The sequence below is a fragment of the Scyliorhinus canicula genome, chromosome 7 (genome assembly GCF_902713615.1).
Source record: "Scyliorhinus canicula chromosome 7, sScyCan1.1, whole genome shotgun sequence".
Taxonomy (NCBI): domain Eukaryota; kingdom Metazoa; phylum Chordata; class Chondrichthyes; order Carcharhiniformes; family Scyliorhinidae; genus Scyliorhinus; species Scyliorhinus canicula.
The window spans coordinates 3,792,821-3,809,335 of NC_052152.1; the positions used below are offsets into that span (position 1 = coordinate 3,792,821).

At 45.6% G+C, this 16,515-nt stretch overlaps 1 protein-coding gene across 3 annotated transcripts in view; it reads right to left on the reverse strand.

Annotated features, from left to right (window-relative positions):
* cadm2b (cell adhesion molecule 2b) overlaps window positions 1-16,515 on the reverse strand; it is a 1,840,301-nt gene that overhangs the window by 1,343,733 nt on the left and 480,053 nt on the right. Inside the window, exon 1 of one of the 3 annotated variants that reach the window (XM_038801313.1) lies at window positions 7,288-7,306. The exons of the other annotated variants lie outside the window; for them this stretch is intronic. Coding sequence (XP_038657241.1) covers window positions 7,288-7,291 — 4 coding nt within the window. The 5' untranslated portion in view covers window positions 7,292-7,306. Of the gene's footprint in view, window positions 1-7,287; window positions 7,307-16,515 lie in introns of those variants that run through there. 3 annotated transcript variants of the gene reach the window in all.

Below are 16,515 nucleotides of genomic sequence, written 5' to 3' on the forward strand. Positions count from 1 at the left end.
TCACCCCCCACCAGTCCTTCCAGCACTTGTGGAAGCACCCACCCCACCTCCCCCCCCCCCCCCCCCCCCCCCCCCCAGTGGCATTGGACACAGTCCACAGCCGCAATGCCAAGTTCCAATCGTTCAGACCACAGGTCAACCGTGCGGTCGGAAACTCGACCCATCGGGGTGGAGTATCACAGGAGGGCCTGCCGAGGATCTGCCAATGCCGGTACAACGGCGTGCGGCATGTGACATAATTGTGCCATTTTGGAGGGGGCGGAGACTCGAAAACTGGTGTTGAACCGCCACTGCCCCCGATTTGGGCAATAAATGGATTCTCTGCCAGATCGGCGATTATGATATCGGTGTTGGACAATGGAGAAACCCGCCCTGTATTCAAATAAAGAAAAGACAAATACACACAAACCAGACAAATATTACTCTCAAGCAATTTAGATGTATGAATTATTAAACAGACACAGTTCCTATAGAATGTACCTCTTGTTACAGATATATCTACGATACCTGAACTCTGTAAGACTTCTCCTGTTCCCCAAACAACATCAAAATTAAATAACCAGCTATAGTTACCACACAATATAGGGAAGATACACAAATCTGGGATGTGTCTTTTTCCTGGTCCAGGGAAGATATTTCAATACTGCTGTTATGAATGTTTTCTGCACTGCTTTGGCTCTCAGATTTAGAAGCTTGCTTGCTGTAAACTTGGCCTTCTGGCTTGATGGCTGGAATCTGGCCTGTTGGCTTTCTGAGGCTGCTAGATGGTAACTGCCTCTGCTGGTTTTTTAGGGTCTGGACAATTATACCTTTGTTGTTCTTTGATTATGCCTTCTGTGAATTCGGCTGTCTGCCCCTATCAACTTCCTTTACTATACATTAACATATGTATATCCCAGGGACCTTCCCAATTGTCGATAATCTGTTTCACCTCAAAATGAGATTCACACTTGATTATTATCTAAACTGCCGCTCATACTTTCTATGTAAAGGCTTCCATGCTACCTCATACAATTGACCTGTAGTTACAATGTAACAGCTTTGCCTTGTCATTTAGACTTGGCAATCATGTACTACTGCGTGATGAACACCAAGCATTTGCGCAGAATTTCTATTCTCGCTGATGGGACAAAAATGTAACTTGTGAACTTTCCCCACTCAAATCCATCATAAATCTATCATAACAGAAGTACTCTGAAAGTGGCTGCAACCAAATATGTCCCATATATTGCTGCAGAAAGATCGATGGAGAAGCTTCACCACCAAACAGGTCAATGGAGAACACAACCCTGCTCCAAGGAGAGTAAATTGGTTAGAGACGGGCCCCTCTGAGTGCTGCCTATCATCTGATTGATTGGCAGCTCTCTGGCCCCAGCAGTGCCACCAGGAATGGAGGCCGCTTCTGGGACTGCATCCAATTCCAGGGAAATGAGTAAAGAAGCAAATGGAAGGTCATTCCAGACATGTCCAGGACCTTAGTCCCAGGGGCCACAGGGGAGGTTTAGGGTGCACATGCCAGGTGGGGAAGAGGCTGGGTGCGGCTGATCCAAAAGGGAATCCATACAAGAGCCACCACAGTTCCAGCTTTCTGCCTGAGGCCCCAGCATGCTACCCTGCCAGGCCTCCCCACCCCCTGCCCCCTCCCCTCCAACAATCCCAAAAATCAGATCTGTGCCAAAGAATTGCGATCTCGGTGAGAAGTGGCCAATTGGGCGAGGACAGGTGGACCCACATAGGCTTCACCAGCCACCCATAAAATTGCAATTGATGTTGTGGATGGGAAAATCACCTGCAAAATGTTACAAGTCGCCCTGCCTGAAAAATCACTGCGGGGGCAGGGGCGTGATAAAATTCTGCCCATGGTGGTTACAAACCTCTTCGTTAATAACAACTGAAACTAGATTCAGATTCAGGCTGAATTTGGTCACTCTGTTTTTTAAATTTCATGGGCGGAATTCTCCGACCCCCCCACCGGGTCGGAGAATCACACGGCGCCGTGCGAGTCGCGCCATGCTGCTTCGACGCCGGGACGCAATTCTCCGTAGTTGGAGAATCGGCGCCATTGGAGCCGGTATGGTTGCCGCGGTGCTCGTCAAGGTATGCGCCGATTCTCTGCTCCAGTTGGCCGCTCAAGGGCCATCCTAGCCCCCTGTGGGCCGCAAAATGGGGTCCCGGAACGAGCGCCGCGCTGGAGTAAAACACTTTTACTCCCTTTTCACTCCGGCGTTGGCACTTAGCCGCCCATTGGGAGAATCACGCCCATTATTTCTGCCTTGAATTTGTGTCCTCCATCCGACTCCCATTTTTACTTTCCATCGCACATTCTAATAATTAATTTCTGAACTTTGGAAATTATGAAATGCTCTTTTAGATTAGATCAGTGTTCTTCAAAGTCGGGGGCGCGACCCGCGGGTGGGTAGTGGGCGGGTGTCGGAAGGTTCGTGGAGCTGTTTCCACGGCACTCCCGAACGCGCAAATCCCCACGCAGCAGCCGGCTTTTCATAACGCTGGCTGCAAGCTGCTGCGAACATAAATAATTCGGCCGCATTGTGCATGCGTGCCAATCATCGTGCGCGAACATGTTAAAAAATTTGGCCGCATTGCGCATGCATGCATGATGATCGGCGCACATGCGCATTCCGCGAAAATGTTAAAGAATTTGGCCGCATTGTGCATGCACGCACGATAATCGGCGTGCATGCGCATCGGGCATTCATGCGCAGTGCAGCCGCTATTTTTTTAAACGGTTGCAGCTTTTTGTTTTACAAGTTCTGTAGTGGTTTTTATTCATTTATCCATATATTTTATTCATTTAATTTTTATTTTTTTCATTTATTTTATTCATTTTATTTTTTTACAAGTTCGGGGGTGTTTATTCATTTTTTTCATTTATTTTATTCATTTTATCTTTTTTGACAAGTTCGGGGGGGTTTTATTCATTTCTTTCATTTATTTTACTCATTTATTTTTTTTTTAAATTCGGGGGGGGGGAATTAGCCTACTGTACTTGTGTCTTTCTTAACAATGGCACGGTGGTGCAGTGGTTAGCACTGCTGCCTCACAGTGTCAGGGACGAGTGTTCAATTCCGATCTTGGGTTACTGTCTGTGTATACATTGACCATTCTCCCTGTGTCTGCATGGGTTTCCTCCAGGTGCTCCAGTTACCTCCTGCACTCTGAAAATGTGCAGGTTAGGTAGATTGGTCATGCTAAAAAAATTGTCTCTCGTGTATGAAGGTGCTCAGGTTATGGGGATAGAACGGTAGAGTCGGCCAAAGTAGAGTGCTCTTTTGGAGGGTCGGTGCAGTTTCAATGGGCTGATTGGCCTCCTTCTGCACTGTAGGGATTCTACTCTTGGCACTGGCTGATTGTGTTGCATTGGGAGAGTCCAGGAAACTCTGGATTAGCATTTTGAAGGAATAGATCTGGTAGAAAGCAAACAGTTATAGATATGCTGTTATACCTCACCTGACTTCAATGGAAAAGTGGGCAATGGATGTCCACATTAACTTTTATCAACTTTTACAGATGCACCATAGAGAGCTCCTATCTGGCTGCATCACAGCCTGGTATGGCAACTGCTCGGCCCAAGACCGCAAGAAACTTCAGAGAGTCGTGAGCACAGCCCAGTCCATCACACGAACCTGCCTCCCATCCATTGACTCCATCTACACCTCCCGCTGTCTGGGGAAAGTGGGCAGCATAATCAAAGACCCCTCCCACCCAGCTTACTCACTCTTCCAACTTCTTCCATCGGGCAGGTGATACAGAAGTCTGAGAACACACAAGAACAGATTCAAAAACAGCTTCTTCCCCCTTGTTACCAGACTCCTAAACGACCCTCTTATAGACTGACCTCATTAACACTACACCTCTATATGCTTCATCCGATGCCGGTATTATGTAGTTACATTGTGTACCTTGTGTTTCTTTTATTTCCTTTTCTTTTCATGTACTTAATGATCTGTTGAGCTGCTCGCAGAAAAATAATTTTCACTGTACCTTGGTTCACGTGACAATAAACAAAATCCAAAACCGGCGGTTGGTCCACAATTGCTAGTTATCGCCTGGGCCACAAGTGAAAATTAGCACCCTGTGTGTTTTAGATGTTTGTCACAACTGAAAGAATCAATTTCATACAGTGTGACTCTTTAATATATTCTGATCTTTCACTTTATTTGTTTTTGAAATGATTTAATTAGGTTTATGGATTTTGCAAACTGGTCATTTGTTTCTCGTGTACATTACTAATTGGAAAATCAGAGTTATCTGCGAATGCTTTGTCGGACTGAACACTTTGTAAAGGTTCAAGTTTTACCCTATCTTGGCTCACTGATAAGAAATGTTTAATTAGCCAAGAGCTGGTGTATGTCTAGGTGGAAGGCAATTTGCGAGAGGGATACAAACAGTTTGCAAAGAGATATTGATAGGCTAAGTAAGTGTGCAAAGATTTGACAAATGGAGTATAATGTGCGAAAATGTGAAGTTCATTTTGGATGGGAGAACAAAAGAAGAGAGTGTTATTTAAATGGAGAAAAACTGCAGAAAGCTGCAACATAAAGGGACTTGGGGGGTATCTGTGCACAAAACACAGAAAGCTAGCACATAGGCACAGCAGGTAATCAGGAAGGCTAATGGAATTTTGGCTTTTATTTCATGGGGATTGGAGTATGAGTCGGGAAGTCTTGCTGCAACTGTACAAGGTACTGGTGAGACCACATCTGGAGCACTCGTCCCCTTATGTAGAGAAACATATTGGAGGCGCTTCAGAGAAGGTTCACTCGGGTGATTACAGGTATGGAGGGATTTTGTCTTGTGAGCAAAGGTTAAACAGGGTTGGGACTCTACTGATTGGAATGAAGAAGAATTAAATGAAAATGAAAATAGCTTATTGTCACAAGTAGGCTTCAATGAAGTTATTGTGAAAAACCTGTAGGCGCCACATTCCGGCACCTGTTCAGAGAGGCTGGTACGGGAATTGAACCCGCGCTGCTGGCCTGCATTGGTCTGCTTTAAAAGCCAGCTATTTAGCCCTCTGCTAAACCAGCCCCATGAGAGGTTATCTCATTGAAACATATTCTTAAGGGGCTGACAGAGCAAATGCTGGGAGGATGTTTACCCTCATGGGAGAGTCTAGGACCAGAAGGCAGAGTCTCAGAATAAAGGGGGGCCAATTTAAGACTGAGATGAGGAGGAATATTTTCTCTCAGAGAGTTGTGAGTCTTTGAAATTCCCTGTCGTAGAGTACTGTGAGGGCAGACTCTTTGTATATATTTATAGCTGAGATAGTTAGATACTTGATCTGTAAGGGAATCACGGGTTATGGGGAAAGTGGACGGAGGGAATGGTGTCAGATTAGCCATGATCCTATAGAATGGCAGAGCAGGCTGGAGGGGCCAAACGGCCTACTCCTGTTCCTATTTCAGATGGACTTATACAATGTTTAGGACTCAACTGCTTTATGTGGGAGCCAATTCCTCAGGCTTACCACTCTCTTGGTGAAAACATTTCTCCTCATCTCAGTCCTAAATGGTTTACTCTGTATCCTAAGACCATGACCCCTGTTCCTGGACTCACCATCTTTGGGAATATCCTTCCTCCTTCTACCCTATCTAGTATCTAGTCCTGGTCACATTTTATAGGTTTCCATGAAATCCCCTCATTCTTCTAAACTCCAGTGAATACAATCATAACCGATTCATGTGTCAGTCCCACCATCCCAGGGATTAGTCTGGTAAAACTTCACTCCCTCCATAGCAAGAACATCCTTCCTCAGATCAGGAGACCAAAACTGCACACAAAATTCCAGGTGTGGTCTCACTACGGCCTTGAATGATTGCAGCAGGATGTCCTTCCAGTCCTTGAATCCTCTCGGAATGAAGGCCAGCATGCCAATTGGCTTCTTTACTGCCTGTTGTACCTGGATGCTGTGGGTCTGGAGTCACGTGTAGGCCAGACCAGGTGAAGATGACAGATCTCCTTCCCTCAAGGATATTTGTGATCCAGGTGGACGTTTATGACAATCGACAATGGTTTCATGGTCATCATTAGACTTTTAATTCCAGATATTTTATTGAGTTTAAATTCCACCATCTGCTGTGGTGGGATTTGAACCCGGGTCCCCAGATCTTTACCCTGGGCAATACCACTACGCCACCGCCTCCCCTATATCCTGCTATTTTCACTCTGACGGGAATATGTCACGGGTAGTAATCCTGAGATCACTACCTTTGAGGTCCTACTTTACAACTTACTTCCTAACTCCCTGTACTCTGCTTTTAGGACCCCCATCTCTTTTGTTCTCTATGTCATTGGTACCAATGTGTACCATGACCACTGGCTATTCACCCTCCCCTTCCAAAATGTTGCGTAGCCACTGAGACATCCTTGACCCTAGCACCAGGAAGGCAACACACCACCCTGGAGTCTCATTTGCTGTCAGAGAAATCCTTATCTATTCCCCTCACAATTGAATCCTCTATAACTTGAAAAACATTTAAAAAAAAATAAATTTAGAGTACCCAATTATATATTTTTTCCAATTAAGGGGCAATTTAGCATGGCCAATCCACCTAACCAGCACATCTTTGGGTTGTGGGGGTGAAACCCATGCAGACATGAGGAGAATGTGCAAACTCCACACAGACAGTGACCCAGGGCCGGGATTCGAACCCGAGTCCTCAGCGCCATATTCCTAGTGCTAACCACGGTGCCACCGTGCTGCCCTTGAATCCTCTATAACCATTGCATTCCCACATTTTTTATTCCTCCCCTCTGCTGCAGAGGTCATTCCCCACAACAGTATTAAAAGCGGTATATCTGTTTTGTGGGTGAATGGCCAGAGGAGATTCTTGAATTGCCTAGTGATCATCCATTCCCATCCTGCCTGTGGACTCTTAGCCTGCGGTGTGACCACCTCTCCATATGTTCTATTCATGATACTCTCCACCTTGTGGATGCTCCACGGTGTTCCCGGCCACCACTCGAGCTCTGAAACCCAGGAGTTAAAGCTCGAGGCACTTCTAGCACATGTGCTAGAACTGGACACTGGAAATGTTCCCAGTTTCCGACACAGAGCAGGAGAGCACACCACAGCTTTGAGCTCTCCTGCCATGACTTACTCCTTTAAATTAAACCTTTTAGAAGATACTTAAAATAAAATCATTTCCTCCAGGGCCTTTCTTCTCTGCTCCTTGTTATATTACAGAATATAGCCCTTACAAACTATACACCCCAAAATACAGACCTTGCAAACTATAAGCGATAGAAGTAGTAACTATTACCCACCCATAATCGGCTGCTTTCACTTGCCCTGCATTTGAATCCTGATGTCACCTCAGGAGCTCAAAACTCCAAGTTTGCAGTCACTCTCAGTCTTTATTGCACTCTTTTATCCTCCTGGCCCTGCTCGCAGTCTCGCTCCATCATGCGCATTTCTATCTTCCTGGCTCCGCTCTCAGTCTCACTCTTTCTCATGATGGTTTCTCTCACACTCCTCCTCTGCTGGAGCAATTTTTTTTGTTGCAAAATTTGCAAATCCCCAAAGTGTATCAGAAACACTGAAGCAATCCTCAATGTCCTGGAAGCATCAAGGAATGATTCTATGATTATGATTTCTTGTGACATGCTCCCAGCGAGTGTCGTTCCAGGCCCGGGGCAGCAGTTTATGGAAATATTCCGAAAATAAAGCAATTTAAAAAATGGGAATATCAGAAAATAAAAACGTTGGACGTATATTGATGTTGTCAGCATCTAAAAATGGATTGGCTTTGCAGCTGGAAGGCTTCATCAGAACTTACTGTTCTGGAGATGAACAATAATCAACAAATCCATGGCACAGATTGTTGACATCTAGATTTTATTAAGAATTTGCATTTTAGAAATTGACACAAAGTCACAAAATACCACATTAAAAAGGCAAAACAACAACAGAACAGGGAATCAGTATTCAACTCACACCACCCACTTCTCAGGATGGGTTCCGAGACACACCGAGACACACCAACGCGGAGAACCACCACCAGTCAATAAGGGGGAATCACACCTTCCCCAAGGGAAACAAAAAGGAGGATATCTACAAAGTCCAGTGCTCAGTCCATCCCCTCATCTCTCTGCACCCTGGGGCTAAACCCAGCCTTTATGGCAAGCCCCCCAGCTCACAGACACCCTCAGAAGAGGGAACCTCCAATCCCAGAGAACAACAGGATACCAGTCATGATGGCGGGCTGGGCCTAGCTTAGCACCATCCAAAAGGAAAACTCAGGAAACCATGTCCCCAGACCTCCTACGCAAACCCCAAAACCACACCCCACTGGGCCTGCAACCACTCAACCCCATCCAGGGCAATGCACCACTCTTGCTCACAAGGAGGGATAGGATAATCGTTCTAACCCTAGCCAGGATGGGATCCCAGTCTGGGGGAAAGAAGAACCGTCAATAAGGCATTCTGGGAGGGAGTGCTGGCCCTCCTCCCTTTGCCACCAAGAACCTTCACCTTCTGGGCGAGACCAGAACCTCAATTAGCACGATGCTCACCCAGGTGAGGGGCACCCAACCAACAGACTCACAGTAACCCAGGGCCACTCCCATCCCCAATCCTCAACCACAGATGCCAATCCCACTTCAGCCTACTCTGTCACAAGCTTAAATTCAAAATCTAAAGAAAAACCCCAAAATGGATTAGCCCTAACTGGTAAGACGAACATCAATCACAGGGAGGGTGAACTAAACCCTCCAAGCCCAACCTTCCACTCCGCTGCCCACTTCTCCTTCACTCCTCTTCCTTTCAACGAGATATGGGGTGATAACGAAAAACACCCCGTTCCCCAAAACACAGGGGGCGCGATTCTCCCAAAACGGGAGAAATCGTAAAGCTGCCGTAAAACCCGGTCGGGTTTTACGGCAGCGCGCCCCTTCCCGACGGGGGACCGATTCTGGTCCCCGGTCGGGGCTAGCAGCCCGACGCCGTAGACTCCGGCAAGACGGGCTTAACGAAAATCGTTAAGCCTGCTTGCCGGAGTTAGCGCCGGCTGACGCGTCATATGACGTCAGCCGCGCATGCGCAGTTTGGAAGACTCCAACCCGCGCATGCGCGGGTGACGTCATCACGTATTTGCGCGAAACCCGCGCATGCGCGGGCCGGGTTGCCCCTCAGCCGCCCCGCGAATGGATACTGCGGGGCGGCGGAAGGACAAGTAGTGCGCGGGCATCGGGCCCGCTGCCCGCGATCGGTGCCCACCGATCGCGGGCCCATGGCACCCGTGGTACGGCCGTGCCAATCGGTGCCATGGTTATTAATAGCGAGTTTGTGACGCCGGTTTTACGAACGGCAAGACCAGGTGTGTTTGCCGTTCGTAAAAACGGCGGAAAGGGCTGGGACTTCGGCCCATCTAACAGCTGAGAATCGCTGCCGGCCGTAAAAAAACGGCGGCAGCGATTCGGGTCAGGACTTCGGCGGGGGGGGGGGAGAATAGCGGGAGGGCGGCAAAAATGTCGGGAAGGCCCTCCCGCTATTCTCCGACCCGTCGTGGGGGGCGGAGAATTTCGCACAAGGATTATAAGACACCACAAGGCATAATTACAATTAGGAGTGAAACTGTGCACAAATCCGGGGCTGGTTTAGCACATGGCTAAAGAGCTGCCTTTGAAAGCAGACCAAGGCAGGCCAGCAGCACGGTTCAATTCCTGTACCAGCCTCCCCGAACAGGCGGCGGAATGTGGCGACTAGGGGCTTTTCACAGTAACTTCACTGAAGCCTACTTGTGATTGTGACAATAAGCAATTTTCATTTCATTTCATTTCAAATCCCATTTCCCATTTGCTAAATCAGGATAACCGACGGTACAGGTCATTACACCCATATTTCACACTCCCCTATAGGAAAAAAGACAGCAAAACAACAACATAATCAGCAGGGTGTAATGTTCAGGATAACAGACATGTAGCAGGGCAGTCTTTAGGATCACCTGATGCAGACAGCACCGCCACGGTGAAAGCTGGCTCAATAGCAACTGTGTCACTACAAGCAGGGCCCCATCCCAGCCCCACCTCAGTTGCCATGGACAAACAAGGGTTTTAGAATTTTATCTCAGCTCTTTATTACAATGACACCTACCAAACACTTCCTGGGAGTGTATGTACCCCAATAAAAGACAATGTGCACGAGGATGAAAAGACGGATTATACGATGAGCAGAAGCAGAGCCCCTGAAAATGCAGCTACTCCTGCGCTCACATCACATGACCCCCAATAACTAGATTTTAATAATATGCTCAAGATGTCAGCCAGCAATGTATTACATCAAAAGTGTATTTTTGGTCGTGTCTATGAAACTATGTTGTTCATTATAAATTATGCAACAAAACGAAACCAAAGATCATAAACCATCAGTTCTGACAGGTAAGGAGCCTGGTGCATATCCTCAATGTAATTCACCCTGGGATCACATGCTTGACTATAAGTAGTGGGGTTCAGTAGGCCAGGAACACATTTGTCTGCCATTTCCAATTGTTCTGCACACAAACAATTTTGTAGAAAAATCTTAATAATGTATCAACATTATAGTGGCCAGTGTAGATACTGGAATATATTTCCATTATTTATGAGATTCTGGCCTTTGATGCAATATGAGGTAAAATTTCCTCAGAAATGGAAAACTTGGCATTACAATTTCCAAAGATTTGTGATAAAACCTTTGGTATCCATGGGAAGAAGAATAGAGGAAAAAAAATAGTAGGAACAAAAACGGCTGCCGTTTGGATCTTTGAATGTCACTTGTTTACCCCTGTGTCTAACTTTCTTTGCATATGTTATTAACTTTGAGAGTATTGCCTTAAGCTGAGCTGTTTACACTCCGAAGTTAGACTCCCAGTAACCTCCAGTGATGAGGGGTTTCATGGGTCATTAACCTATGATTTGTGGATACATGCTGATGCTGAGTCAGGTCCCCTGCTACTAATTTATACTTAGAAAACCGGCCCCAGGATTACAATCACAGGTACAATAAAGCAAAAGCTTTTGTTACAGCTAAATTTTCCCCTTCCCTGCTCATGCTGACACTTAATTAGCACCAAAGTTTGTGAGCACTTGCCAATAATATTCAGAATTCAACTCCAAGGAAATAACTGCTGACATCCACATGGAGATTCCATTAGTGTTTGCAGTTAGTCCATTGCAAAAATATTCCAATCTTGTCACAGTAACAGGGCATAGACATTTCCATTAACTCGGGCAACTTTAGAAATCTTGTTGGCTTACCGTAATGGTTTTTGAAGATCACGGACCATTTTTAGATAACAACTTCAATGTGGTTGAAACAGAGTTCACCAGGTCACCAAGTTTCAGGTTATCTTCCAACAGCCTAATAATAAATACCATCTTGGGACTACAGGTTGGTGTGAATCATAAACTTTATAGAACTGTACACAATGAGGTATATCTGCTTTGTTTATTTTCAGCAATCAATAGAATATCTAACAGCATTAAAATAACAAATGTAAGACTTTCATCTGAACACCCTTGTTAAAGGGGTGTCATTTGAAAGTAATTTGATTCCCTTGGTGATCGTTAAACCATCTTAGATACACAGATATTGGCCAGAATGTTGTCAGGAACAACAGAAAATTAACTTGCTACAAACTCCCCTTGGTGAGAAACAGAAGGAAGACCGGCATGATTTTTTGTAAACCATCAATGTTAGTACCCCAGTTTCTGAAAGCACACAATACAGTCAATAGAATTCTGATTTCTTCTCGTGCCATAGAATATATGGGGAAAAATAGGAAGCACAACGCACATCAGTATTTAAAGTCATGTTGGAGTGACTTTACTTGAAATGGAGTGTGGGCAGCATGGTAGCATAGTGGTTAGCACAGTTGCTACACAGCTCCAGGGACCTGGGTTTGATTTCCGGCTTGGGTCACTGTCTGTGCGAAGTCTGCATGTTCTCCCCATGTCTGCGTGGGTTTCTTCCGGGTGCTCCGGTTTCCTCCCACAGTCCAAAGATGTGTGGGTTAGGTGGATTGACCATGCTAAATTAGGGCAGCACGGTAGCATTGTGGGTAGCACAATTGCTTCACAGCTCCAGGGTCCCAGGTTCGATTCCGGCGTGGGTCACTGTCTGCGGAGTCTGAACATCCTCCCCGTGTCTGCATGGGTTTCCGCCGCCTGCTCCGGTTTCCTCCCACAGTCCAAAGATGTGCAGGTTAGGTGGATTGGCCATGCTAAATTGCCCTTAGTGTCTAAAATTGCCCTTAGTGTTGGGTGGGGTTACTGGGTTATGGGGATGGGGTGGAGGTGTTGACCTTGAGTAGGGTGCTCTTTCCAAGAGTCGGTGCAGACTCGATGGGCCGAATGGCCTCCTTCTGCACTGTAAATTCTATGATAATCTATGATAAATTGCCCTTAGTGTCCAAAAAAAGTGGGGGTGACTGGGTTATGGGGATAGGGGAGATACATGGGCTTCAGTCGGGTGCTGTTTGTAAGGGCCGCTGCAGATGGGCCGAATGGCCTCCTTCTGCACTGTAAATTCTATGATATGGAGTTGAATGAATATCTTGTGAAGAAGGTAAGAAAAAAGTTATCATCATCATCTAGCCATACTCCCAAAGGACCAGAGGCATGACTCTCCATTAGAGAGTGGCAATTTAGCTACTCATAGCTTGAAGGACGCCAACACATGACAAGGCCTCAATGCATTCCACAGCCAGTACAGGAATGAAGCCCACACCATTGATATGATTATGAATCACACTAGTTATCAAGACAATTGAACTAACCGACCCCCACAGAGAAGCAAGTATAACGATACGTGAATAAACATTCTGGAGAGCTGAATCATTCCAATCCACTGAGAATGTCATCTGCAGAGACATGTTGTGATTCAACAGTGTGGAATGCATTTGTCTATTTACTTCTGGAGATTCGGAAGTATTACTTCATGCTACTCAACTCCTTCAGCAAATTAAGTATATTTCAGATACCCTATAGAAGTGATGGATTAACATTTTCTTGTTGTTTACTTTGTATATTTTAAATGTGAATAGGCAGAATTTTCACCTCTGATAGGGATGAGAACTAATAGTGAGAGGGCACAAAGAGGCCAGCTGGCATCCCACAAGGGGTGGGTAGTCCATTCAGGTAGGCTACTGGCAAATTAAGGCAAGATATCAGAGGCTGACTGGAATCTTCCAGTCGACCTGCAGAGCACCCATGGCACAGGAAACAGGTTGGCTGTGTGGTGGTGTCCTCCCAGCAGCAAACTGGGGGGCCAGAGCACCAGGAAGTCTTTGAGGCTCTCCTCGCTTACCTGGTCACAGCTGTGACCAAAGGCTGCCCTGTGGAGGGTCCATCCACCCTCACCGCAATAATAGCCTGGCAGCAGTGGCCATCTTACAATATAATTTTTTTTTAATTGCTGAGAGGGTCACCTAATCATGGAGGTGCCTACTCTGTCTCTTATTTGTGATGGCAGGTTGCAACTTCTCCATGCTGAGGAGCCATCTATTGGTTCCCAAGCTTCCAGAGCACGCCTCCTGTCCTTGAAGAGCCCTCTGGCCACTAAATTGCCAAATGAGGGAAAAGGATTGCTGGGTGACTGCATCCCACACAGAGTTGAGTTGGGGGCCTCGATTTGACCCCAATTTCAATTTGACCCAAAAAACAAAAAAATGCACAATGACTTTTGAATTTACAGATTATGGAGCTGTATTACTAGAATAACATTTCTTTGATTACGTTTGGGCTGGATTCTCCATTCAGTGCCAGCTCAAATGGAGAATTCACGGGAGGTTCACGACTAAAAAATCGGTGCCAAACCCTCACTGATTCCAGAACTGGTGAGGGGCTAGCAGTGGTGCCGGTTGAAACTCCCGGCTTCCGTGCCGAAAACGCCCGAAGAATTGCCAGGTCCCTGTCCGCGCATGCGCACGTCTGATGACCTGCAGCACTCGCGCCGTACAACATGGCGCCTGCCGTGCGCGACCCGACCCGCCATCTGCAACCCCACAGGCCATGCCCTGGCCACCTTCCACCAGTGATCCCCAGCCCTCACGGAAGACCCTGGCCAGCAGGATGGGTCCCGGCTGAGTGTGGCAGTGCAGGACCACACGTGTCCCACATGGTTGGGAACTCCGGCCATTGGGGGCGGAGCATCATGGGAGGGTCTGCTGATGACGTGCCAATGCCATTGCAACGACTTCTGGCGCGCGATGCAATGACGCCATTTCAGAGGGGGCAGAGCATGGCTGACCGGCTTCAAACCTGCGCGGCCCCGATTTGGGCAACAGAGTTGCTTCTCCGCCCGATCAGCAATTACAATATCGGGGTTGAGAAACTGAGAATCCGACCCAATAAATCTCAAGCAAGATACTTTGGAGCGACCTCTCCTTATACAATAATCTATACCCATATAAATAAATATTAATGCCCACATTTGTGGGTGAATTTAGCTGCACAATCTCAGACTTCCTACAAATCTTTTTGAAAAGGCTCACTTAGAATCTCACGTCTCTGGGCATTTAGAATACTAACTGATGCTGCAGAGCCTCGCACAGGCTCTGGCAGATACATTTGGATTGTGAATTTACCAAATGCTTTCATTGCATTGAAAAGATGCAGTTTAATGGGAGAAGGCAGGAGAATGGGGATGAGAAAAATATCAGCCATGATTGAATGGCGGAGCAGACTCGATGGGCCGAGTGGCCTAATTCTGCTCCTATGTCTGATGGTCTTATGTATCTTGCCAGTTTCAGAATAAAGAATAGATGAAAATTTTGCATCGGAAAAAGTAGTTTCCACCTGCTTAAACTCCCAACCTTGTGAAACTGACAAGGTAATTTCAACCAGAAAAGAATGTTCCAAATCATATGACATTTATAGATCACCACCTACACAGCATCTAAACTCATTTGCAGGGTTCAACTTTGTATCAATCGAATAAACATCATCTCAAATACATCTATGGCAAATTATTATCTTTGTACATTAAGGAACATTATAGAAACAAGACATTGAAAATTCTTACTAACTTGGGCTTGAATTTTAAACATTTCAGATCAATGTGGGCAACAGTTACGTAAATGGCACACGCTATTTTCAAAAGACTGATTGGAGTGTGTCATTTTATGGTATCAGCAATTGGATACCTCTTTGTTGGGAAATTTGCTGATGTTCATTTGTGATGACAGGCATTCAACAACATTCAAAATCATTTAAATGTTATAGATATATATGACAGATTTTCAACCAAAAATGTAAGCATGAAATGTTTCTGTAGGTATATCTCATCATCTTGTTTCTTTCTTTGATGTCTAAGGTGAAAACGAGATCAGCAAGAATTCACTGAGTTCACTGAGTAAATTGGATGTATTCAAAGATGACCAAGCCAATCTGAACATGAAAAGATAAGTTGCATGTTCGGCACACATGTGTTGTTGGTGAAATGAAATGAAATGAAAATTGCTTATTGTCACAAGTAGGCTTCAAATGAAGTTACTATGAAAGCCCCTAGTCGCCACATTCCAGCGCCTCTTCAGGGAGGCTGGTACTGGAATTGAACCGTGCTGCTGGCCTGCCTTGGTCTGCTTTAAAAGCCAGCGATTTAGCCCTGTGATATACCAGCCCCTCGGGGAACCTGCGGCCTTGAATTTTTAACGGTCATGACTCCTGTTGGTCAGTAGGCTTCTGTTCTATTCTAGGACGTGGCAATTTTGTTGATGAGATCGCCTCATTTAGATCAATCCTCTGCAAGTGTTATGGGCCAGGGTTTAAAAACTCCGAAGTACCTTATGGAGTTCACCTGACCTACAACCTTTTGTTGAATTTGGCTAGGATGAGCATAAGAGCCCGCCTTTCAGGTGTTATTCAACAGAGTTCTTAGGTGCTTTGAATTAAAAAAACAAGCTTTATTCTAAGAATGTAGCTAACAGTTGTATGAACACACACAGCAAGGATTTTTATCAACTACAAACATAAAGACCCTACATAGCTACAGTAATCTATGTATAACCCTTAATGAATTCCCCCTTAACTGTTCCAATTCAATTACAAATTCCAAGTAAAACCAGAAACCCCTTTTCAAAGGTGCGGCCTTATGCATTCTCACTTATATAAAACTGTTGTTGATACTCTGCTCCCCTTTCAAACAGAAGATTTGAATTCCTTCCAGAAAGCAATTATTTATTTTAAGTTACCAAGCAGGGAGGGAGGCTGAAATCAGGAAACAACAGACTTAACATCCGCAGTAGGGAAAATATCAGAAGGTATTTTAAATAGGTTATAGCAGGGCTCTTGGACAAGCTCAAGCAGAAGGAGCCAATATGGTTTTGTGACAGATAAATCATGTTTAACCAACCTTTTGGAGTTCTGTGAGGAAGTACCCTGTGCTGTGAATAAAGGAGAATCAGTGGGTGCACAATATGTAGATTTCCAGAAGGCATTTGATGAAGTGCCTTGATGAAGAAATAAAAGCTCATGGTTCAAGGAGTAACATATTGGCATGGATTGAAGATGTTTAGC